Source organism: Protomyctophum bolini, assembly GCF_963924005.1.
Source record: "Protomyctophum bolini genome assembly, chromosome: 1".
In the NCBI taxonomy this organism is placed as follows: Eukaryota; Metazoa; Chordata; class Actinopteri; order Myctophiformes; family Myctophidae; genus Protomyctophum; species Protomyctophum bolini.
The window spans coordinates 7,774,256-7,801,341 of record NC_137862.1 but is presented as its reverse complement, the minus strand read 5'-3'; the positions used below and the strand labels follow the sequence as shown (position 1 = coordinate 7,801,341).

Genomic DNA, 27,086 nt, shown 5'->3' with positions numbered 1-27,086 from the left:
CCGGCGGTGAGGTGACCACCGCTCCGGCGGTGAGGTGACCACCGCTCCGGTGGTGAGCTGACCACCGGAGCTGAAATAACGTTGAGCGGTGGTGAGCAAAAACAGAGAGAAGGGCTGGAGCGGTGGCGGTGCTGCTCTTCACCGCGGCTCAGTGACGTCATGTTGTAGTTCGGTGGTCACCTCACCACCGAAAATCCAGACTTGAGAAGAAATGTCACCCTTTTCACATTGGCCTATTATAGCGCCACCAGGAGGAGGCCACAAGTTACAACATGACCTGCCCTGGTGGAGACCTGTGCCCCGAGGGGCACTTTTTCTAGGTATACTGTATTTATTTTTAATGAACAACATTGTAGATTTGACATTGTGGAATCAGGGAACATAAGTGAGAGGATTTAAAGAGGCAGGCAGTGGTGCTTCTATGATGGGGTGATAATGATTCTCTCTACGGGCCCGTCTACCCCTGAAGGAGAAAACTCCCATGACCCACATAGAGCAAATTGGCGCCGGGATTGTGTCTTACAAATGTGTGACCTTCCTTATTCATATAGTGTGTAATTAGTTGAATAGTATAACGAACATTTTAAACGGTACAATAAATTCTTTCAAAACTCTGTATTGGGTTGTGTAGAATAGATGTCATGTCATCATGTCAATGTTATTTAAACGCTCAATAGGCATACGGTAGTTCATCCAATATCTTGCTTGCAATATAACTTTTTTGTTCTATGGCCTTCATCATTTCATTGGCTGCCGAAGTCACCTATCTTTCTGATTTGCTGCCTTGTCTCTAAGCATTTCCACACACACCCAAATACAGATAGACACAGATATTTACATTTCATAGCACAATTCTGCAGATATAACTAGAAAAAGTGCCCCTCAGGGCACAGGTCCCCACCAGGGGAAGGTCAGGTTGTGGCCTCCTGGTGGCGCTATAATAGGCCAATGTGAAAAGGGTGCCATTTCTTCTTTTGCCTTGGATGGCAATTGGATGATTTGAGGCATTTTGTTTAAAAAAATGTGTTTTGCAAAAATCCACCTGTTGGTGGCGCCTCCTTTTTTGTGTAAAACAAGAACTCGGGTTTGTCTCCTCCCCTTTCTTATTCCTGGGTACTTCTGTGTTTATTCCTACTAACAACAACAACAACAACAACAGATTCAGCTCTTGAATTGCCTTGAGATATTAGACCGATACAAATGCCTCCATGGGCATAACAAGGACACAGACAGACAGATGGGTACAATGGTGGGACATATGCATTTTATTTAATAGTTTTTATCCCACGATTTTTGCAATCCTTTTTTTTCACCCATGCAGTGTCAATTATCTAATGTAATCCTGGGCGCTACACTTCCTCTGCCAACCTGGGGAGCAGCGGACTGACCTCATGCTTCCTTCTATGCATGAGGAGTCCATGCTGCTTCTTTTCAGCTGACAGGGGGGAGTTTCCCCGGGCCGGACGGACGTACAGGTAGCACGTTATTCCGACCAGTTCCTTTCCCCTCCATCAGGTGCCCCGGCTGGCCAGGGGGAGGCAGTATAGAGACCAGTTCCTTTCCCCTCCATCAGGCATGCTTTTTGTGAGGGTACCTGCCCTGGGGGACACGGGGAGAACATGTGAGGGTACCTGCCCTGGGGGACACGGGGAGAACATGTGAGGGTACCTGCCCTGGGGGACACGGGGAGAACATGTGAGGGTACCTGCCCTGGGGGACACGGGGAGAACATGTGAGGGTACCTACCCTGGGGGACACGGGGAGAACATGTGAGGGTACCTGCCCTGGGGGACACGGGGAGAACATGTGAGGGTACCTACCCTGGGGGACACGGGGAGAACATGTGAGGGTACCTACCCTAGGGGACACGGGGAGAACATGTGAGGGTACCTGCCCTGGGGGACACGGGGAGAACATGCAAACTCAGAAAGGCCCTTTCGCCAACCCCCACCTCGGGTATGGGCACTGGTGATGCGGAGGAGAGAACACGCCCCCAGTGCCCACAGCGTCCCGAGCGGGAATCGAACCCAGGACCTTCTAGCTGTGAGGCGACGGCACTACCGACTTCCCCGGGGCACGGTGGCATATGCATTCCTAACTCTCCCGATTTGCCAATAATGGAACTCAAACTCAAAGTATATTTTCAAGTTGATCAATAATTTTGTTACTTGAAAATTGATTAATTGTATTGTTTTTTTACTTTAACTCATGTTGAGGTTTACTATACTGTCATATCAACCAGTGTGAGATTATGTCCCATTACATTTCCTAAGGAAAAGAGGAGGGAACCCCCACACTCACATGCTCCAAAAGATACATTTATTGACCACGTTTCGAGCCAAGGCTCTTCATCTGGTCAGACCGTTTGACTTAGATGAAAACGTGGTGAATAAATTTATCTTTTGGAGCATATGAGTGTGCGGGTTCCCTTCTCCTCTCTTATGTCACTTTCTGAACCCAGCACCTCCACCAAGTGATGACCCTATTTGGGAGGCGGCCTTTTTTCCGACAGCATTCTAGCCGACGGGGCAACGATCCGATCCGCAGCGGGGGGACATTCGCTGCGATGCGAAAAAGCGATGGTCCGACATGCGCTGCTCCCGTGCTTGCGGTTAGGGTTAGGTTAGGATTGAGGTTTCGGATCCTCATTACATTTCCTAAACCTATAGTAGTGATACTTTAACAGTAACAATACCTTTTATTTACTCCAACAAATATTATTGTGTAATACAGTAAGATGTCCGTCATGTCATGCATATGGATATTTAAGGGATCTTACAGTAGTCTTACTGTACCCGTACAGTACATGTGGACCACTAAATATGGCTGCACTAACTCCCGTCTTCACTCTGTTGAAATACAATGAGTGGATATCACTGTTCCTCTCCCTCAGATGAATGCGTGTTGAAAGAAGGAGAGAAGATGATTTGGGTTATGATGACTTGATCAGCCTGTTGTTCTGTGTCCTCTCATACCGTACCTTCTCAAGCCCCTTTGTATTATAGTAGAACATTTTGTTCCTTAACTTTAGCCCATATTAATATAATAACTGTTACAATACTGTAAGGAACTCATTTATCTGTAACTAGTAGTTGTGTAGCAGTGCCTGCTGCCCGTTTTCCTCTCCGATAGGACCGTACGGTCAGTGGGTGGAGCAAAGTTTTTAATAATTTATGACATTAACAGTATTCATTTCCTGGTGTGGCGTGGGAGGAGTCCCACCTGTGAAACAGACGGCAAAATATCACAAAAAAACCAGCCTGGCTTATATATAATGAAAAGAATGTCCTTTAAGGTATACTTGCAAGGCTCTTGACAAAAGGTTTAAAAGCATGTATTATTCCATGGCTAATCTATAGTTTTCTGAATATGTCCACAATATGGGTTCACTTTAAATGATGTGGTGGTGTGATGCATGAAGTGATAACTGATGAAGTGATAACTGACGCGTGTGAATTTCTTTTTCCACGTGCCAAAAAGGATTGTATAAAATATAGACGCCCCTTATAAATCCTAAGGTTTTGACTTATGGAAGGAACCATTTTTGTCTTTTTAGAAGTCTTTCTCACAACATGCTAGTGAGAAGTGCGCAAGCTGGAAGTGATTACCCGTGTAGTTCATTATTCAGTTGGGAACGAGGGGAGCACATCTAGAAAAGAGAGAGTCCCAGCCATTTAGTGGTTGAAATGAGAGTTTTCCCCCCGCCTCATCAGTTTGTGAGTTAGTTCTGCAGTGTCAGCAGTCGGCACACAAAAACGGAATTCAGTAAAAGCGCTCTCCTCTCTCTCTCTCTGGGAGTTTTTTTTCTTTTTTCCAACAGCTTGGGTCCCATCCCCCCTTTTCCCCCTCATGAAACCCGACATGCTAGAAGGAATATTATGCTACTGTATAGTCCCACTTCTCACTTGGCAGATTTCAGTTAAAGACAAAATTCAAGGATCCTGTAATGAACTGCAACCTTTTTGAAACAAAGCGCCATGTTTTTAGTTTCTAGATAGTCAGTGTGACACCACACACCACAATTCCAACATTTTTGTTTTTGATTGTCCACGAATATAACCTTTTACCTTGTTAAATATTCTTTCACATTGTTATAATGATCATCAGACTCAGAGCATATCCCTTCTATTCTATCTCCCTCCCCCAGTCAGAGTTCAGAGTTTTAATGAATGTAGAATGATGTGCAGGACGTAATTTACATACAAATATGAGTGAATTCATTTATTAGATTTTTTTAAATGCCAGTGTGCCAGTGATCACCGTCCTTTGTGCCAAGGTTGGCACCAGTGCCAAAGGTTGCCCACCCCTGCTGTAATTAATGTATACTATAGTGTATTACAATTATGTTCATTGTTTTCCACTGGTGTGATTAGTAGTATTTAGAATTGTTTTGACCAGTATATCATTTGGTGGTGTCACATTATTCTTGGTCTACAGAATCTTGAGAAAAGGTATATGTAATAAATAATAATAATAATAATAAATGTGCCCACCATAATACATTTAATATATTAAAGTTTGTTTGTACCAAGAGGGCTGACGAAAGCAAAACAAGCTCATAGCGCGCCACTGTAGGTCTGCTATTTATTTTTAATCGAAGAGCGACTGACATGGAAACATAGCTTTTTCAGAAAACTGTCAGGATGTAGAAGACATTTTTAGAATCTGATCTCAGGTCAGAATGGGTCAAGTGAAGGGGCACACTGGCGCAGTCGGTAGAGCTGTCGCCTCACAGCTAGAAGGTCCACTCCTCTGCCTCATCAGTGCCCATACCCTATGGAGGGTTGGCAAAAGGGCCTTTCTGTGTGGAGTTTGCATGTTCTCCCTGTGTCCCCTAGGCTAGGTATACCCTGGGCAGCTGGGGCGCCCGATGGAGGGGAAAGGAACTGGTTGTAATAACGTGTTCCTTCCACGCGCTACGTCCAACCAGGGGAAAAGAAGCGGCTTGGACTCTTCATGCACTGTCTGTTGTTCTCCCCAGGTTGGCAGAGGGAGTGTAGCGTAGCACCCAGGATTCCACTAGACAATTTACTCTGGGTTAAAATAAAGATAAAGAATATGATGATTTTGAAAAGATTACGTGAAAAAAAATCTCGAATTAAGTCCATGCTTCAATGATTGACACTTTGTGTGAATATATTAGTTTCTTACTGCAGTTCTGTAAAGGAGGAGGAGAAGGAGACTAGGCTGATTATACCATTGTTTTAAACTATAACATCCTTGGTCAGCAACATCAGCAACATATTTGGTAAACATCTTTTCTGGCTTTGCACGGTTCATATTGTGCTGTCAGTTGTGTGTGTGTACTGTGCAGCAGCAGCAGCAGCAGCAGCTGTGTGTATGTGTTGTTTACTTGGAGGCAAATTGTGTGTGCAGCTCATGGTGTGTGGAGAGTGACTGACTGGTGGCTTGTGTTTGTTTACTGGTGAATTCCAGGTCTCCCCCTAGCCTGCTCCAGGCTTCGGCTTGGAGAGCCCAGCCCGGCCAGCCGCCTCCACCACCATGGATCCCAGCAGCTGGAGTGGCAGTGAGAGTCCTGCCGAGGACATGGAGAGGATGAGCGACTCGGCCGACAAGCCAATGGACAACGACGCCGAGGGGGTGTGGAGCCCCGACATCGAGCAGAGCTTCCAAGAGGCCCTGGCCATCTACCCGCCGTGTGGCCGCAGGAAGATCATCCTGTCTGACGAGGGAAAGATGTATGGTGAGTGTTGTTAGGCCTGCTGTGTGTCAGCTCCATTCTGTGTTTATTTGTGTGCCACTGGCCATCATGTGCTTAACCACTTAAAACCACTTAAAAGCCCTGTTTTTATCAGCATCATCAGCTATTTGAAACTAGCCGATCTACAAGCTTATACAATGTGCCACATTGTATAAGCTTGTTGTAGGCTTGTAGTTCCAACATTTAGAAGGATTTTGATCAAATCGAATTGTTCTGCAAAAATAAATCACACCCGTGTGAAGTGAGGGGCACTCTTATCGTCATACATCATCTCATTCTGGCCGAAATCACAATGTGCGTCCTCACTTTCTGTCTTCAGTGTTTGTACACAAAACCCTCAAAGCTGGACATATATGAGGGGCTATAGCGCCCCTCAAAAATATTTACTTTTGAAATATAATGCCTATATAATGACATTCCCAAAGTAGGGACGGCCAGGGTTAATGTGGTAAAAAACAAAAAAGATTAATTGTTTGTCAACCAAAGTAACGCACACAGGAAGTGGCCAGCCAGACAGTCGGTCGGGGGGTCGTTATGTCCAGACCTCTTACTCTGCAGTAGTAAGAGTCCATAAGTAAAGCGTTGTCAACTATTAGCCCGTAGCAGATGGCGCTGCGGCTGCCACCAGCTGTGCCACCCCGCCCCTCCCCCCCCCCCCCCATTCCTGGCTGGGTGATGTCATGGAAAGAGCGAATATTTTCTTTCTGCCGTGTTAGACTCTCTCACAGCCTGTCAGTGTCAAGTGAAAAGCAGAAAGCCCCCCTCGGGGTGTTCACTCGCAGCTGTCATGTGACCCCCCCCCCCCCCCTCCAGCCAAACAAAATGTAAATTGTGAAGAGTTGCAGTGAAGCCCCCCCCTCAGCTGCCACTACAAAGAGGTGACCAGCCGCACTAGACCACTCCCCGCTGCCTCGTCGTCTCCTTTTGCTTTCCTCCTAATCTCCTTGCCTTCCTCTCTTCCTATGCTCTCAACGCCAGGCTGTTGAGCGCCAGAGCAAACCGAGTCACAGCACACCCTCTGCTCTGGATTAGGGCATGACAAATAGGTTTTTCCTGGAGATTTTCTTTTCTTCTTCTTCTTTTTTTTCTTTTTTTAATGATTCACATTATACAGTGCAAGACTCACTTTTGTAAATGCCCGGACGTACATCCTCAATGTTATATAGATCTAACATCCAGAAATTATGTTTGTTGAGTACGGTATAATCAATATCTGGAACTTTTTTGGTCTGTCAATATAGGGTAATTCAGTGAATGTCTGCTCCTCCGTGGTATGACGGGAATGCACATTAAGAAATTAAAACAAAAAACAACCTCGTAGGTTGGCTATTTTCAGTGTGCAGCACTGTCGTACGAGCTATAAATCAATAAAAACAATGTTGGCTAGAATGGAAATGATGCATTAAACCCATTTTGTGCGGGAACCCGTTTTGGTGTTTTAACTAAGCATTATTTAGCTATTGAAAAATAGCAGATCTACAAGCTCATAGCTGAAAATGTGGCACAAATCTTTGAATATACAGTATATTCTTTCAGGAGACTTTATTTATTTCGATGTCAGGCCTAAATGGTTTAACAGAAGGAATACGCACTTCAAGGATAAGCAAATGGATCTAGTACCAAAAGAAAGCAGCTTACAGTGTCCTTGCCAAAGAATGCAGACATAGTGCTGATGGATGCCATGTATTTATTTCCTGAGAACATTTAAGAAAAAGCTATGTAACAAAAAACCGTTAACATTTTCAAGTGGCTATGGTGAGTGATTTGAACACAAAGTGGTGTGTTTTGGTGCTGCTATCCTGTTCAGTTTTATGGTGAGTGATTTGAACACAAAGTGGTGTGTTTTGGTGCTGCTATCCTGTTCAGTGTTTTGGTGCTGCTATCCTGTTCAGATTTTGTTGTTGGGTGGATTTTAACTGTATCTTGTATGTGACGGAGTAGCAGTGGCCTCTCCTACCAGATGTGCTGGGTATCCGGTTGCATTATTCACCCACCAGAAGCACAGTGCTCAACGCTGGCGTTTCCCCTTGTCCACTAGTAGGGAAATAAATGCTTGGTGCCAGCAGAGCAGACCATTTTAACCCATTCTAGACGGGAACCCCTTTTGGTGTTTTAAGCATTCTGTTCTACTTTAGCTATTGAAAAATAGCAGATCTACAAGCTCATAGCGCTACAAGCTTGTAGATCTGTTTTTTTTTTTTTTTTGAAAAATCGTGAAAATGTGGAGCAAATATATTTACAAGCTTTTTCACAAGATTTTTCAAAAATAGCAAATCTACAAGCTCATAGCGCGGCACCAAGTGGCGCGCTACGAGCTTGTAGATCTGATATTTTTTTTAATCGTGAAAATGTGGAGCAAATCTTAGAAAATATATTCTTTCAGAGCGGACGTTTTTACTCAAATCATTGCTTCTGGGGGGGAGGGTCCCTGGAATAACATATTTTCAGATGGGGGTCCTTGGACAAATACAGATAATTCTGGGGGTCCTTGACATGAAATATTGAGCACCCACTGATATAGAAACATGAGGTTTTTCAGAAAACTGTAGAAGACACTTTTTAAATTTCGACGTCAGGACTAAATGGGTTAAGTGTGAACGCTGATCTATAAACATAATGACACAGTAAAGTGTGATTGCTATTCATTTCCTCCTAATTAAACAAGAGTTGAGCAATGTCTGTGCTAAACCTTTATAAACCTTTTTAAAAGACGGTGAGAGATTTGGCAGATTTTTTGAGAAGATGCATTATTTATTCTGTTTGTAATTACGCTAGAAAGTGAAAACGAAATTGGTCTAGTAAATTAGTATTTTATATATATCTGGGCGACAGGGCTTGTTGCTCAACCCTGCAGCTGTCGCTGGGTCCTAGTGCCAAACTCATCATAGCGTGAACTGTGTGTGGCACTCTCAAAAAGCCACTGAAGCATTAAACGCGATGTGGGGCTTTCTTAAACACACATTGGGATGTATTTCATTTGAATTAATTGATCTTGCGATGCTTTTTTTGTTTTGCTTTGAACTCAATTCAGTCATGTTGTCTCTAAGTGTGAAATATAGAGTAGCCTATTCAAGGGACATTAAACATTAAAACCCATTTTGGGCGGGAACCCCTTTTGGTTACTTAATACTTTAGCTATTGAAAAATAGCAGATCTACAAGCTCGTAGCGCGCCACTCGGTGGCGCGCTACGAGCTTGTAGATCTGCTATTTTTCTTTTAATCGAAGAACGACTGACACATGGAAACATAGCTTTTTCAGAAAACAGTCAGGATGTAGAAGACATTTTTTTTTAATCTGATCTCAGGTCAAAATGGGTTAAAACCGGATGTGCATGTACAGTATATAAGCAGTGGTGTGGCAGGTGTTGGGACATAAACACTGCCTCATAGGATACAGTATACACCATACTGTATCCGACAGCAGGAGAGCCAAGAGGAGTCTCACAGGCAGCCATCTTCATCTCCCTCAGGAATCTCACACCTGCCTTCATAACGGGGCATCTACTGTATTGGATGCCTGTGTTGCATTGTTACAAAACAACAACAACAATAGTACTAATATATAACCCATTCTGACCTGAGATCAGATTCATACGAGGTTTCCACTGGACACACACTGGTCTGAATAACCCATTCTGACCTGAGATCAGATTCTAAAAATGTCAGTCGTTCTTCGATTTTTCAAAAAATAGCAGACCTACAAGCTCGTAGCGCGCCACTCGGTGGCGCGCTATGAGCTTGTAGATCTGCTATTTTTCAATAGCTAAAGCATAACATGATGCCAACACCAAAATGGGTTCCCGGTCAGAATGGGTTAATGTTACAAAACAACAACAACAATAGTACTAATATATAATAATAATAATAATAACCAGTAATACGCCCTGAGGGCGTATATTTATTAAAATAATAATATCCAGTAATTCGCCCTAAAGGGTGAGGTCGCGTGCACGCATCCACCTGGGTGACGGCAGACTGCTGGGCTGGCGCTTTGGCATGGGGGGGGTCAGATCAACATATGGAATAAATTCTGTACTGGACATACAGTATGTACTGTATGGAGCGTGTTTTGAGTGTACATGAGGTCAGATCAACATATGGAATGTCAGAACAGGTCAACTCCATATACAGTATGGAGATCTAAGGGTAGCAGCGGGGGCAGTGTCTTGAGTGTACAGGGTTTGATGAGGTCTGGCCATATATGGAGCGTGTCTTGAGTGTACAGGGTTTGATGAGGTCAGTTCAACATATGGAATGTCGGAACAGGTCAACTCCATATATGGAGATCTAAGAGTGGCAGCCACGGCAGTGTCTTGAGTGTACAGGGTTTGATGAGGGCCCAGGTAGGGCCGGGCATTATTTTTTGGGCCTGTTGAGAAGCCTGTTGAACTCCATTCAGACTAGAGTTTGAATGGACGGGGTGTTAGGGAGACGTGGAAGAGGAAGGATCAACATATGGAATGTCAGAACAGGTCAGCTGCACTTATGGAGATTTAAGCGTTTGAGGTCAGATGTAGAGTTGCTGTCTGGCTACATATATGCAGATCTAGGTGATGATCCCGTCTTCTCCATGTATGGCTATCCAGGGTTTGATGAGGTCAGTGTCGTGATCTTCATATATGGAGACGGCCATATATGGTGGCGCGATGTCACGAGGCGTGACCATATACCTGATGTCAACTTGTCATAGCACCCGTTTTAACTGTCTGGCTGAGGCAGAGGCTGGAAAAGGGGATTTAGGCTGTTTAGGCCCACTGGCAGAGCCTGGCCAGAGCCTTTTGTGGTGGTTCTGGAGAACCGTGGGTCCGCCCGACTCGATACCGGGCACCGCACTGCCTGTGGGTGTGTGGACCGTGTGTGTCGAATGTGGAGTCGGTCGGGCAAACGGTTCTCGAGTTGCGTGCATTACAACCACACACACACACACACACACACACACACACACACGCACGCACGCACGCACGCACACACACAGAGACGTGGCACATTTATAGTAGGATGTGTGTCCTTTGCTGCATGCCTTAGATAGCCACCTTAATCCTAGAACACCCTAATTGTCTCCACCAGGCCGAAGGCATGGGGAGAGAGTATGTTTTGCACTCCGTCTGTCTGTCCGTGTGTCCGTCTGAACAGCTAATCTCCGGCACCGTTGGGTGATCGCAGCCATACTCTGCACACACACTCCCTGAATCCCACAGCTGAACCTCTGCCCCAAGGTTTTCACATTGGCCTCTTATAGCGCCACCAGGAGGCCGCTTTGTGCAAAAAAGACAGTACACCTACAGATTTTGTCCAAAACATCACGCAAATTGGTACACAGTCTCTCTAGAGTAATTCAACGAAACGGGTCTTTCAGATTTTTCAGACTGATAAACTGACTGGACTGATAACTGATTGGCTAATATTGGCTTCCAAAGTTAGCAGGAGTGCTCAGTTTCAAACAAAATGCCGTAAATCATGAACACATCGTGTGATTTCCGTGAAATTGTGCACGCACATTCCCTCTAGGCCGAGGAACGAATGCCACTGGAACATTTTCAACTCAGCCTCATGGTGGCGCTATAACTGGCCGATTGGTGTCTTTACCTCTAACTGCACTGATCTGTGTAAAACTTTATATGCACACTCCCTAGAGGCCAAGGACAAACCTTTGCCTGGAATTCTTCTCATCTGCTCTTTATAGCGCCACCAGGAGGCCGACATATGTAAAACACATTTTCTAATATTACTCCTTCAGATTTGATCCAAATGTCATGCAAATCGGTACACATGCTCTCCATAGTCATGTGATCAAGACGGGTTTGTTTGATTTCTCATAATACATCCTGATTGGCTACGATTGGCTTCAAATGTTGCTTTGTACTCGTTTTGTACAAAACGCCACAACTCCTCAACGCAGCGTCCGATTGCGGTGAAACTGTGCATGCATATTCCCACTAGGCTGAGGAAGAAATGCCACTTGACAGTTTTCAAGCAGCCTACATGCGCCCAGATGAGAACCTGCACAGCAGATTCATTTCTTCTTTTATTTTAATTCGAAGTACCTTCATTTTTTATAGTCAAACGTTCTTTTATTTTGGAGTATATGGAGTAGTAGGCCATTCGTTGACCATTGACACACACAACTCTCTCGTATGATTGAATGTGTCCGTTTAAAAGAAAATGGGGCGCTAATATATTAGAGTCTAACTCATGTTGCTATGATTAGGTGATGTACTGGTGATGTAAAACAAACTGTGACAAAACAAACATTAAATTCTCTTTATTGTTAATGGCATTTAATGTTTGTGTTAGGGACAAGATGATGTAAATTTCCCTTCATTGTCAATGGCGTTTTTAAAACAAACATTGAACTAAAAAACAAACATTCATTTCTCTTCATTGTCAATGGCGTTTTTAAAACAAACATTGAACTAAAAACAAACAATCATGCTTACAGTCACCTCTCCATAAAATACAAATACCTATACCATAAAATAAAATAAAGTAAAACATATGAAAACGGTGACTTATCAGCCTATAGGCAATACCAGAACCTTTGCTGCCAACAGGAGGGCATGGGAAAACCTGTAGTGAAAAACATGGCCATAGAAAGCTAGAAGGAAGCGCTGTATACACTCCTTGCTAACAGCAGTTGCTAACGGCAGAATACAAAAAAAAATCTGGGATAATTCTAAACCCATGAAGTGATCCTTGATGCTGATACAAAGCATTGATTTGTGTAAAACATGGCAGTGATTTGCCTTTTTTAAGAGGTTTTTGCCTGACCACGGTGAGGCTGAAGGTCCATAGGGGTTATTATACTGTCACAGATAGACACAACACACAACAAGACCTCTCATGGCATCCGAGATGAAAGGAGGGTTGGACGACGGAGACAGAGGTATTTTTTTTGTATCCCAGAGACCCTCCGGAGAGCAGTGTTCCATCCATAGAGTAGCTATCCTGAGTGCCCTTAAGCCCTTTGTTACCCTGGGGGCAGAGCACAGTTAATTAGCAACAGTCTCTATAGCAACTGTCTAGAGGTACAAAACAATGTCTAATTTCTGCTTCTTAGCTTATTGTGGTGTTTACCTGAAGTATTTTATTCTGATCTACTGAGAGACCGAGGTGGTGGCTGGCACTGTGCCCATTTTCAGAGACTTAATTGTAACTGGGATGGAAAACACATGTAGCTGCATGGTATGCTTCACCCAGGCTCTGCCAGCCGGGCCCTTTGGGTTTACTGGGCTCTGCCAGCCGGGCCCTTTGGGTTTACTGTGGCTACAATCAGTGTGTCATCGTAATGCACAGGGGAAACGGAGCAGAGGCCCCTGGCCGAGGGCCTTAACCCATTTTGAACTGAAAAAGTCTTCTAAATCCTAACCTTTTTCTGAAAAACCCATGTTTCTGTGTCAGTGGGGCTCAACCTTTTTCATGTCAAGGACCCCCAGAATGATCTCTATTGGGCCACGGACCCCCCATCTCAAAATATGTAGTTCCAGGGACCCCCCCCCAGAAGCCAATATTTTAGTTAAAAATGTTCGCTCTGAAATATATATTCAAAGATGTGTGCCACATTTTCACAATTTTTCAAAAATAGCAGACCTACAAGCTCGTAGCGCGCCACCGAGTGGCGCGCTATGAGCTTGTAGATCTGCTGTTTTTCAATAGCTAAATTATAACATAATGTTTGAAACGCCAAAAGAGGTTCCCGCACCAAAATGGCTTAAGACTCCGTCCGCACTTACAGACTTCACCTGCTGTGCGAGGCTGCATTCATTTATCCTAGAAATAGGGTTGATATGTGGAATGACACGCTTTATTCAAATTGTATGTTGTTTATTCAGGCGTGTTGTATATTTGCACCTGCCCTGCAGCCCGGCTGGGTGACATTTCTTTTGCCCCCACCTTTGTTCTTATCTTCTTTGTTCTGCAGACTAACAAATCTGCCGAGACATTTTCACCCCCTAAAAATACAGCTTTTGTGCTTTTTTTCCTTTTCATTTAATTTATCTTCAGGACTGTAGTTATATTTAATAAATATGGTTTAATAGCTTGTTATAAGACACTAGAATGGGGCGCTCACTGGCACGCATAGTGTATCTAATAATAATAATTATAATGGATTACATTTATATAGCACTTCACTCTGAAAATAGCAGATGTACAAGCTCACAACTGTGAGTTTGTAGATCTGCTATTTTCAGAGGTGACAGAAGTTCAAATTATATCCAATCAAGGTGTCCGGCTCATTCTTCACCTCATTCCAAAACACCTGTGTCTTTGTACATTTCCAAAGCATAATGAGCATATTATGTACCAACTTCTGTGTCACATTTATTTATTACAGCTGAGTACCAAGCTTGCTTCTCAGTAGAGGTGTATAATGGAGTCTGTGTAAACATTTTGAATTGTCTTTCTCTATCATTATTGCAACTCAAAATAGTAAGTGTATTCCCTATAATTGTATAGTATTATCTTCTATCTGAGTGCTTCACTGTTAATAGGGAACCTGAACCACCGCCAATGTGTATGCATGCAGGCTTACACTTTACACTGCTATGGATAAAGCACTAAATATTCTAAATATCCATCATATATAATGTGTACATATTGAACGATAGCGGACTCATGAATCAGCACATGGTATAATATGGTGGTGTTCTCTGTGTGACTGGCTCTGCGCGTCCTGAATCAGTCCACGCAGGGCCGTCGCTACCTATACGCGCTGCAGTACACGCTGTGAGTAGGGCAACACGCCGAGGGAGACGCGCTCTCGTCGGGAGGGAGGGAGGGAGGGCAACACAAATATCCCACGAGTAGGACAACCAAATGGTCAGCTGCGGCCCTGAGACCATGCCCAGTTGGCTGTTCCATCCACTTCATAGGATGCCTGCAGGAGACAGGGTGCTGTCCACTAGTGTCCATGCATTTCAATGTCCTCATGTGTCACAGGCTCACCTCAAGCTGCTATAAAGCTCATGTTGGCACATTTAACACAACATTGCTGCATTTGTTTACAAAGTGCACACACCAAACTGCATGCTTATCCATAGCGACACATTGCACAGAGGGGGGGGAAGCCATGCTTTTATGTAAAGCTTTCCTATTACGACTCGACTCTGCTGTTTGCTCTGCCATCTCATCAGTGATCCAGGCTAGAGACCCCTCCTGTGGGAACTAAGTGGCACTTGGTTTGCAGAGATGCCAAGGATGAGTTAGTTATAATGAGGAGACCTGGCTTGCCCTCGCTGGCCCAGCTCGGGGCTCGTCTTGCTGGGGCAGAGTATGCTCTGAGACGGAGCGAGCGGACTTGAGCCTCCCCGCTGGGAGGATAATGAGGAATTCTGGGATCAGCTCAGGTTCCCCGAGTTACCTGCATTCACTCAGAATGGAGTGAGGAACTTCAGTCACATATAGCACTCCGTCTCCTCCAGAATAATCCCTTATTTGTTCCTCCTGCCATTATGTCAGTGTGTGCCTGCTGGTACACTGGTAGTGTAACAGCTATGTTTACGCTCACCTTTTTTTCCACTTGTTTTGAGAGGAACTCACAAGTTCACTAGAGTCCACACAAACGGGATTGGTGCTGGAATGTTGGTGCATGGGGCTGTTGTTGTTGCTATAGTAATGTGGTCATCATGGGGGTCAGTCTATTGCAATGATACTTCCCTCCAGGGACAGAGTGTTGGAGAGGCCGGGGCTGAAATCCCGTAACAGGCCACTTTTGGACAAAAATCGCTGATCTTGGACAAAAATCGCCGATCTACAAGCTTGCAACGCGTCGCGCTGCGACGCGTTGTGAGCTTGTAGATCAGCTATTTTCGGGCCGCAACCCAGCACTCTTTCGCTAATGGAGATGCAGGTGTAACGTCATGGATTCATAAACAAATTTGTTCAACGCAAAATGCTGTGTTCAAGTTCAGGAGACTTCCGGGAAAAAAAGCAATTCTCCTGAATGCTGCCTTCCGCCATGGCCTGGAAAGGAGAGGAGAGGAGAGGAGAGGAGGGCATTTGCATTTCTTTCACCATGTAGTAAATGCTGCATTCGTGATCTGGAAAGGGCAGTTTTATACAGGCGGGTAAAAAGGCAGGGGCTTTGATCAGTTTGATGTCTATGTGTCTCCATTTTTATTTTCTTCCCTGCAAAAACTTCCTAAATGCTTTTATATTAACTGGATACAAAGCCTTTACGTGTTTTGTTTCTTTTTTAATTGATTGATTGCCTTTCAAAGACACTACACTGATGCATTATTAATTAAGGGCGTAAAGGCACTGTATGACAGCTCAGCGTGTAAGATTCGAGGAGGGCACGCCACATATTTCATGTGGTCTTTACGCCTGTCACCTTAAACAAAGCTCTTTGCTGACAGTCGGTCCTACTGGGGCTTGTTGGCGCCTGTTGTTTTGTACCCCGGGGCAGTCCACGGAGGCGAGGAACATGTGTCTAATAGGCCTACAGTCAACGAGCTCGGAGTACAGGTGACACAATCATCCAGGTGGCACACAGTAAACACTTTGAGATCTCGATTCTGCTCCACCATAACAGTCACCATAACAGTGACTGAGTTATCTTCAGTGTCTTTTAGACAGCTGTGAGATTGTTGAACAAATGACACTGCGGGCACGAATTTAACATTTTGCGTATAACGTTTGCCGAGCAGAAGATTGATGTTTGATGTGCAGAGCTTATTATTTGACAGGCGTCTACAGTACGGTTTGAGGAGGGTCCACTTTGCTAGTGACCCTTATAGCCTTGTCGTCTCTCTCAGCAGAGAATTGCGTGCCTGCGTAATAATGATGTAATATATGATCTGCAAGCTCAAATCTTTGTTGCAGCGCTGTGCATTGTGGGTTTGTAGATCAGCTATTGTCAGTGTGTGACTGACTGGCCACTCTTCATTGGCTACCTAAATTTAGATGTTGTTGGTTATTTTATTCGTTTTTAAAACCCTTCACGGCCTGTCACCCTTTTCCGGATTGACTCCAGCCCTACATCCCAGCCAGGCCACTAAGGTCTGCGGACAAGCTGTTGCTGGTCGTTCAGGGGTGACTGTGCTTTTGAGACTGCGTGCCCCAGGCTCTGGAACATGGTACCCCTCCCCATGATTACTGTACTGTACATCTGGCCAGTCGATTGGGGCCTTCAAATTAAGCTTATCTTTCGATTTTAGTTGTACTTGAGCTCTCCTTATCCTGCATTTGTTGTTGTTTCTTTTGTATTAATGCTTTGAATTGCTTAGTTTTTAAACGTGTTCTTTGGTCAGCTTTGGGCTGTTGTAAATGTGCTATGCAAATACATTTTGATTTGATTTGAAAACCCAGGAATGAGAGACCATTTCTTAAACACTTATTTTGCCCAAAACATCCCCAGACGTCTTCATAATTACACCTATGTATACGTACACCCGTAGAAGCCCAGGACGTGTGGAGACGTCTTTAGGTCTTTTTTAATGGTCTAAAACCGGATAATCTATTTTGACAGGGCCGTTGCTATATAGGCAACGCCTTGCTCTGAGCTCCCAGACATGTTTAGCACATGCGCACGCAGCCATTCACTTCCTTGTTTACTGGTCGACATAACTTGCTATTATCTCTGAGTCTACGGCGCTCTCCGTGGTTTTGATCAGAACGCTGATGTTCTGTCCTCATTTCTGACTTAACTAAACTTATATTAACGCTTCTTTTTTTTAATATATTTTTTTTATCCCACGATTTTCTAACCCATTTTTCACCCCTGTGTCAATCATCTAATGTGATCCTGGGCTCTACACACCCTCCGCCAACCTAGTCCCCATATATGGGGGACAAGGGGAGGAGCAACGGACTTGAACTCATGCTTCCTTCATGCCTGAGTGTCCAAGTTGCTCCTTTACACCTGACAGGGGGGAGTTTCCCTGGTTGGACGTAGCGCGTGGAAGGAACACGTTATTCCAACCAGTTCCTTATATTAACGCTTCTAAACAGAGATCAGACTTGTAGCGCGAGGTAGTAATGGAACATATTATACCTCCCGGTTTTGGGTAGAAATGGAAGGCGGTGCTTTTCAGAGTACAATCTGTCTCATCATGCTGGGCACTCTATAGCGCCTTTTATTTTGACCCACCCCTTTCCCCAGCCCTCAAGTATGATGTAAGCGCAAAATGGCTGCTGTGTGAAGTGAATAATATTGGTCAATCTGAACAATATAACCCAGCTTGGCATGCTGTCACTTTGTCTGAGATTCCATGTCCAGCTCTCAGCCTGCTTCAGCCACTTCAGCCCAAGGCTGTCAGTCAGGGGGCTGATCATGCCACGCATGGCTGTTCATGTTGTGGTTTCTTGTTGACCAGAGGCTGTGATGATATGCTATTGGCTTTGGCTGGCTTAACTGCTGTCACCACATTAGATGTGAAAATAATGACAAAATAACACGTCATGATTTCAACTGTTTCACATTCTCTTCAGAAAGCATGTACTACTGTAGTGATATCTTTAGTGCATTTCTGTCAGAGTTAATGCACAAACAAGACTGTCGTCTAAAGTGATGAAAATATTGTTTTGATTAACACTTTCCAACATACTTTATTCTTTGACTTTGACTTGATTTTAAATTCAACAGTAACGACTTACTAGGTTTCTAGTGTCTTTAAACCCAGTGTCGTCTTTAATGTGTGTTTTTTTTTTTTTTTGTTATCAATTGTTTTTTATTTAAGACAAAAAATCACAATAAAACATGTTAACATCATGAATGAAATAAGATAAAGAAAACAAAACATATGAAAACACATAACAGCAAAAGAAAGGAACACAAAAACAAACAGACAATCCCACCCACCCCTCCCCCCGGGACCAAAGATGTCACAAAATGTCAGGAGTCTTTAATGTGTGTTAAGTATCATTAATGTATCTTATCTCTAGCATAGCCTTGTAGAATGAACCGTGACTCAAGCTATGCCTTGTGTGATTTGACCACACAACTATACACGTTTTTGTTTTGTATTTACGGAGCTGTTTGCATGGGCCGGTTGGATAGCAGGGCATGCTTCTGTGCCTGAAGCAGGAGTTTATGGGGTGTGTCCCAGGCAGCTCTGAGGTCTGTGTGAGGCCCTCCGTGCACAGCTTCTGGTTTCAGGTTGCACGGTCCCAATTGGCTGCTTTTGTTTGACTAAAACACAGTGGAACTCTGGGCTTCTTAAAGATGCAGTGTCACTTAGGTGCTCTGTTCGGAGAAATCATCCGTTTCGTATACCGAGGAGGACATCTATTGATGAAACACTTTTACACTGATGAGATCATTTTACACTGATGGAACCATTTTTGTACAATCAACGTGAGAATGGTTTCTGAATGACTGCATGATTCTGTCATCTAGTGCATCGTCTGACACTACACTGTAGTTTAAGTGTTGATGTCTTCTATTCCTCTACCGGCTCTCAAACTCCCAACGTATAGGAGATACAGTAGGAGGCTCACATAAAGACATATGAAGATTATTTATTCAATATGCATGTGCAATGGCATACTCAACACAACATTGCAGTCTGGCCCAAGGGTCCTTTAAATTCATTGCTCTTCAATGTGGGAATGTGGGCTATCGAGATTGTGACGATATAGCATAGCACATTGGCTGTATTTATCAAGCTGTGCAACATAGTTGTGTTCACTGTAGACTGGATGGGACATTAATACGGTATTTTGGATTATTAAATCCATTGCTCTTCAATGGAATGTGGTGAGATTGTTGTGAATATAGCATGGCACATTGGCTGTATTTATCAAGCTGTGCAACATAGTTATTTTCGCTATAGTCTGGATGGGACATTACTACAGTATTTTGGATTATTAAACTGGCCAAGGCTGAATTCCATTCTTCCAGTCAGTCAACGACACTCTGGTGCACCTCTCATTCTGAGAAATGCAACGAGTACATCACCATCACAAAGTTTGACTTCTCATTTACCGCGTATACACATTGGTCAGTGCTGCTAACACTTCTCCCCCCCTTGTTCCCAGATGCCACATTGATCCTGAGAGATTGAAAATATTGATTTGACTCTGTGCCTTACCTTGTTGTGGGGGGGGGGGGGGGGGGGGGAGGGGTCTGTACCTTAGCCGCCTGTCACCGTCATGTTCACACATGGTCTCGCTCCACAGCCAGTCCCTCAGGGGACTCATAATTACAGCCATCCTCTCAGATTAGTACGCCGGCCTGTCCAACTGTAGCTCCACACCACGGTCGTTTGTTTTGTCGTTGTCGTCCCCCCCCCCACCCCCTCTCTCCTGAGAGACACACCTCAACACAACACAACGGCCAGGGCCAGCTTAGGCAGTAATGCAGTGATGATAAACTCAGTGGCTCCTAATTGATAGAGTGATTCAGACTCAGGGCTGGCTGCGTAAATTGGTCCCCTGTGAGGGTGTGTTGCATAGTCAGAGCTGGAAGGAGAGCAGCTAGTCTTCCCTGACACAAAGGTAGACCAGGGACAAAGCTAGTTTAAAGGACCTGCTGAGTGATAAAGATGCTGCCTTTAACTCCTAACCCTGGTGTGCAACGCGGGCAGCGGTTCAACAGAGGTCGGCTAGCTGTAATGCTCTGTCTCCAGGAAGGCTCAGGTCAGGTTAGTGACCTGATGCGTTCTGTCTTGTAAGGCTTTGGGAGAACATGTCACCTTTAATCCCCCATTGTTCTGCTAATACATTATCTCAACCACTTCTGACCCAACCGCTGCAATAAAGCCTTTTATCCAGCTCAATACGCTCCTTTCAAGTTAAGTATTGATTTCTTTCAGTGTCTAGAGACAGACAATTATGGATTTTTAAAGAGCAGTTAATTAATTTATCAATAGTGTTTTTTTCTTTTCTTTTTTTTTTTTGGGTCATGTAATGAATCTCGTATTCATTAATCAACCTGAAGTCTGAACAACAGTGAGAGGTCTGTTCCTTGACTTCCATTCGATTGAGTTATGGATGGAAGGGCATCAGTTAGACTTCGCACAGCCTTAATGACTGGGCACTTTCTGAAGGTCAGAAAACCACTGGTCAATTAGCACTGGGGAATATAAGCACAATAGCTTAGCTTACGTAATAGTTGCACTGTTGGCACAGTGAATTAATATTGTAACATAGTTGGTTGTTGGACTGGCCCAAGGCGGCATTCCATTCTTCTAGTCAAGACACTTATGGTCAGGTGCACCTCTCATTCTTGAGAATGTGAGTACATCACCGATCACAAAGAGTGTGTGTGTGTGTGTGTGTGTGTGTGTGTGTGTGTGTGTGTGTGTGTGTGTGTGTGTGTGTGTGTGTGTGTGTGTGTGTGTGTGTGTGTGTGTGTGTGTGTGTGTGTGTGTGTGTGCTCTCTCGCTCGCGCGTGTGTGTGTGTGTGTGTGCACTGTGTGTGCGTGAGCATGACACAGACAGTGAAGAAATATATCAGCAAGTGTGCTATGTTCATGCACTTAACTGTATGGGGAGGGGGGGGGGGTCCCGCCCCCTCGAGAGACCCGGAAAAAAGAAACCCCCGTTCATTTTCCTCATAGACTTTTCAGAAAGTATTTATTTAAAGACGTTTATACGCCGCGGACAAAGCCAACTCTTGTCATGACAAATCATGACAATAAAACACAATGTTTTGGGGCAAACAAAGAATTAGAAAGTATGAAAAAAAAACAGCAGGTTACAAGTTACTTTTTTTGTTCTCCTGAGCCTGGCGTTGTCATGAAAGGGGGCGGGACTGCCACGCTCTCAGAATAGCAGAATAGGGTGAGTGATCATTAAGTCTGCAGGCATGCAACTGTGTGTGTGTGTGTGTGTGTGTGTGTGTGTGTGTGTGTGTGTGTGTGTGTGTGTGTGTGTGTGTGTGTGTGTGTGTGTGTGTGTGTGTGTGTGTGTGTGTGTGTGTGTGTGTGTGTGTGTGTGTGTGTGTGTGTGTGTGTGTGTGTGTGTTACAAGGCTGCATTCTGGAGCGTCATCTGTCGCGCGTGCCAAGCTGTCATTCTCTTGTATTATACCGTACTTGTATTATTTCCCACCACGGAGTAACCTTGCGCCAGACTGTCACCAGACTGTCCACCATAGCTATCCACCTCCAAGTCTGGTAAGACGGGCAATGTCTAGAAACGGACGTACAGTAGATTGTAATCATGCATTGGCAACAGCTGACTTTATCCTCTGTCCTTCTTATAAGTGGATTTTAGTGGCATACGGTTGTGAGCTCCGACTACTTTTTACCAATGAGAGAACAGGGATTTGAGGTTATGGCATGGAGCTTTTACCTGGGAAATTGGCGTTTACACCTTCCATCCATCCATCCATCCATCTTCAACCGCTTATCCGTAGTCGGGTCGCGGGGGCAACAGCTCCCCCCCAGTGATCCTGGGGGATCCCGAGACGTTCCAAGGCCAGTGAGTCCATGTGTTTCCTCCAACTGCGCCTTGGTCTTTTACACCTTTTACGTGAGAAACACCTGCATTATCACAGCAGCTGCTGTGCTTTATGTATAGATGACATTGTTTCAGATGATTAGAGGTCCAAACTATTATTATTATTATTATTATTATTGTCAACTTGGCAGTTGCACATGAATCATTCAAGTGGATGTATTATTATTAACGCAGAACTCTGCTGAGTCAACATATAGTCCCGTTGGGCACTCACTCACCAATAGGCAGATAGAATGGACTGATGTCAGAGCATCCTCCCTCCCAAATGAGAGAGAGACTATATTGTTCCTAATCACAGCAACAAGTTGACTTCAGTCAGCGCTAGGAAATGGATTCTCATGCTCCTCCTGGCAAGCAGCCGCGACTCCTCTGCGATATTGTTGAGTCTGCTTCCTGCACCTGTATGCTATTCCCAATACCAGAGACGAAGGACCGTCCTGATGAATGCCTTCATATTGTCGGTTTAGTCTATTGTCATGCTAATACCTGCCTCAGACCCTTGAGTCATCTATCACGGTTGACAGGAAATCCAGGAAATCCAGGGCCATTGTTTGGATTCACTACTATGTGCTCGCACACACACACACACACACACACACACACACACACACACACACACACACACACACACACACACACACACACACACACACACACACACACAATTCAATAATGTATTACATATATGGACAACTGTTTTAAGTCTTAAAAGTCTGCATGGGTCAGTAAAGTATAAGTGGTTTGATGAGAGGTTGGCCTTTCAGAAAACATGCTTCGATTTGTCCAAAGTCACACGTTTTTCCCCATCTTACTCTCATTTATAAATGTCTGGCTGTGAAAGTTGATTTGATTCATGCGCTTCAGTGTTTCTACAACACGCTGCAACTACCGGTAGATACTCTTTTTTTTTAATACATTCTGGGCGGGAACCCCTTTTTGGTGCATTATATAATGCTTTAGCTATTGAAAAATAGCAGATCTACAAGCTCGTATGTAGGTCTGCTATTTTTCAACGACCGACATAGAAACGACCGACATAGAAACATACAGAAACTGTCAGGATTTAGATGATTATGTCAAAATGGGTTAAACATATGACGGAAGTGAACAGGGAAGCTGTCTGACGCAGACGTCACAGACGTGTGAGATGCTGTCAAGTTTCAAGTTTCAAGTTCAAGTTTATTGGTCATTTAAAGTACACACACCTTATACAATGTATTCAGGGTTTTCTTTTTTGACCAAAAGGGACTGTTTGGCAGAAGCCTCAGCTTATAGTGCCAGCCCTTTTAATATTCAAAATAGCTTTAGAAAGGAAAAATAGATGCAACAAAACAAAAACAAAACAAAACATAAAAGACAAGACAAGACAAGACAAGACAAGACAAAAAGAAAACAAAAAACAAAACAAATTAAATGATTCTTTTTTATTTCGTGAAAAAAATCAAAGAAATTGATAGTAGTGAACATAGCACTTTAATTTCACTACTTTTAATTTCATGAAAAAAATCAAAGAAATTGATAGTAGCTATGTTTATTTTTTTTCATGACATTACAAAAATTATTGAATTTTGTTTTTAATTCATGCAAATCATTCGTTTTTTGGGAATGTTTTTATCCCACGATTTTGTAACCTATTTTTCACCCCTGTGACAATTATCTAATGTGATCCTGGGCTCTACACACCCTCCACCAACCTAGTCCCCATATATTATGGGGGACATGGGGAGAGCAACGGACTTGAACTCATGCTTCCTTCATGAGTGTCCAAGTTGCTCCTTTACACCTGACAGGGGGGAGTTTCCCTGCAGGTTGGACGTAGCATGTGGCAAACATCTAATTTCTCTTTTGGGTCACGGGCTAAAAAGTTTAAGAAGCACTGTTCTACAGAGAGAGCAAAGCAGGGTAATCAAAAGTCAAAGTCGTACGATTTGTCACGCACGTTACCGCAGTGAAATTTGTTCTCCGCATTTGACCCATCTCTCTTGGAGCGGTGAGCCGCAGCCAAGGAGCGGTTAGCTGCAGCCGTGCCGCGCTCGGGAATCATTTGATTAGTAGATTTGACCCCCCGATCCAACCCTTTGATGCTGAGTGTCAAGCAGGGAGGCATTGGGTCCCATTTTTACAGTCTTTGGTTATGACCCGGCCGGGGATCGAACCCCAACCTCCCAGTCTCAGGGCGGACACTCTAACCACAAGGCCACTGAGCTGGTAATGCCATCCTGTGTGCTACAGAGATCAGAACAGGGCCGACGCGACCACATGAAGAGATCATTTGGCGTCTGTATGACCAGGCGAACTGCCGCTGCCTTCCAAAGCCAGGCCCACTGCTTCTGTCTCCCATGCATTCACTGACATCATGGCAGACCGCTCCGCCAGATGTGACTGTGGTCGGGTCTGCGTTAAACAAAAGTGCTGTTACAGGAAATGAGTGCTTTTAAAAAAAGAAAGGGGAAAAGAAATACTGGAGCAAAGCAGGAGTATATCGTTCTTGCCAGTCAGAAGACACGGCCAAGGCAGTTAAAATGTTTAATATGCCATTACTTAAATTAGCCCCGGTGTTTATCATATGCGGGATACGTAAAGCCTTGGTGGTGTTCCTATGGAACCTTTTGGTTAGTATGCCAGTGGAGATAATCACTATTGTCTCAGTATTGATTAATGTGTTATTTGGATCAATAGTTTTCTTTTTCTTGTTAAATAGTTCCATATTAGATGTTATCTGGTGGAATGTTTTGAATGTGAATGCTAATCTTGTTGTCACAACCTTTCCCTAGGTGTGCAATATAATGTTGATATTTTGACATTCAGGTGGCAGGCCTGTATTAACAATGGAATTTAACAGCGCAAGCTCGCAGGGCCCTGTGTGAGACTATTTCAAATAGGTACAGCTGTTGCTTCTGTCGAAACTGTGTTCATATACGAGTCACCAATTTCGATGTAACGCAAAACACAGGAACCCCAGCTAGAGTTTTTGGTTCTTGGAAAAAAAAGGAAATGGTTAGAGAGAGATCATATGGGCTGTGATTGTGACACGCAGCAAAGGTGGTCGGGATCTGTAGTCGAACCCGTCGGGATCTGTAGTCGAACCCGCAGCGCGCCTGTCAGGCGGCATAAGCAGCCTATCGGTGCCCAGACGGCTACGCCAGCCACCGGGCCATTTATTTACTTTTATGCCCAACGCGGCGACGCCAGGTTGAAAGTGGTTTAAGTATTATGTGCTGATTAGGAAAGAGTCTTCCTTACCTCAGTGGTTGGTCTGTGGTGGACTGTTGCGGTGGGCTCGGCCGCTGTGGAGGGGCTATTGTTAAGTAACAAAACAGGGATGGAGGGAGCCTGTCCTAGAATCCTTGGAGAAAGGATGCTAAGAGCCAAATTGGATTTCTGACTGAATGAGGAATCAGCTGCTTGGGGGACAATCCGGGGGGAAGAGTTGAGCCACCATCTCATTGTGGGGCTGCCGCTGGAGTGCCATTCATACGTCCCCAGAACCTCCAGGGTCATTGGGATTCAAGGGAGAGTTCACTGTGGTTGGGCTGGGGAAAGGAATACACACCCCTCCAGCTGCCAAGCAGCAGGACCCCTCTTGGGGTTATGTTATAAATATCTAATCCTTTTCCTGCTGCTTTGAGTGACAACAGGAATGCCCCTTAAAGAGTTAACACTCTCACTTCAGGATCCCTTGTCGAAACTCCACAGGTCTCGACTCTCTGCCTCAACTGTAGCAGTGCAGTGCATTTCTTTCAGGCCCTTTTTTAATAGCGACCTATAGTCTTCATCAGTCATCATCATCCCCATGCTGCCTAAGCCAATGGGAGTCTGACCCCGTACCCTGAAACGCCATCTAAGCCAATGGGAGTCTGACCCAGTCTTCATCATCGTCGTCATGCTGCCAGCCATGCGTCGCGACAGGGCTGATTTCCGCAGCGCAGCCTCGACCGCAGCCAGCGAGCCACTGTACGACCGCAGCTCCAAACAGCTGCTAATGTTATGACCTAACTGCATGGACAGGAACACATAGTCATTGAACCACGCACAGAACGTCGGAAACGGACGCAAACAAACAACAAACAAACAAAAAGGGGGACAACGGAGACAGTCTCAAACGTTTTAAGAGGGTGTGTGTGTGTGTGTGTGTGTGTGCGTGTGTGTGTGTGTGTGTGTGTGTGTGTGTGTGTGTGTGTGTGTGTGTGTGTGTGTGTGTGTGTGTGTGTGTGTGTGTGTGTGTGTGTGTGTGTGTGTGTGTGTGTGTGTGTGTGTGTGTGTGTGTGTGTGTGTGTCCGGCTCTAATCTCTTAAACTGTGGCTCTGACCAATCAGAGCCACATTTCTTGTGTATATGCTGCCAGTAGACTTTGTTTTTCTTTACATTTTGTTTTATATATTATTCGAAATATTTAACTTGAATCTTATAATGGAAATCAGTGGGGCTCAGATTGGGCTGAAACCTACAGTAGGTGACTGATGGTGGCCACAGTACATTAACATCCACATTGGAGCAACGCCATTCGCTAGTTTTTAACTGGTTATTACTGTGTGGGAAATAAACTACATGATTACCAAAACCTCAAAAGTGAAAACAAAAGCATTAAAAGAGTATTCAAATTAAACACAGTTTAAGCAGTTGCTATACCAATATCAATCCCTAAAAACAATGATAATAACTGTTGTATTCTATCACACACTACACAGTACAATCTGCTATTCATTTAACGCTTGAGTGTGTATGTAACAAACATGGTTAATAGTGCTTCCACTTGCCCAGGCATTATATTGTATTGTGATCCAGTGTTCTGTGACTTTAAGAGTTCAGGCGGTTGCCTTTAAGGAAATGAACCTATTTCATATTGGCTTTGAAAGCGGTAGGTTGTGTTTATTTTCCTCTGCAGATTATTTTATTATTTTCATTTACAATTGTGTAATATATTGATACATTTATGTACCCAAAGTTGTTAAGACACATA

The 27,086-nt window shown here is 44.2% G+C and overlaps 1 protein-coding gene across 2 annotated transcripts in view; it reads left to right on the top strand.

Annotated features, from left to right (window-relative positions):
- Positions 1-27,086, top strand: part of tead1b (TEA domain family member 1b) — a 77,438-nt gene that overhangs the window by 20,582 nt on the left and 29,770 nt on the right. For both annotated transcript variants that reach the window (XM_080766071.1, XM_080766072.1), the window contains one exon: positions 5,437-5,704. In XM_080766071.1, the coding sequence (XP_080622197.1) occupies positions 5,503-5,704 (202 nt within the window). In that variant the 5' untranslated portion in view covers positions 5,437-5,502. The remainder of the gene's footprint in view (positions 1-5,436; positions 5,705-27,086) is intronic.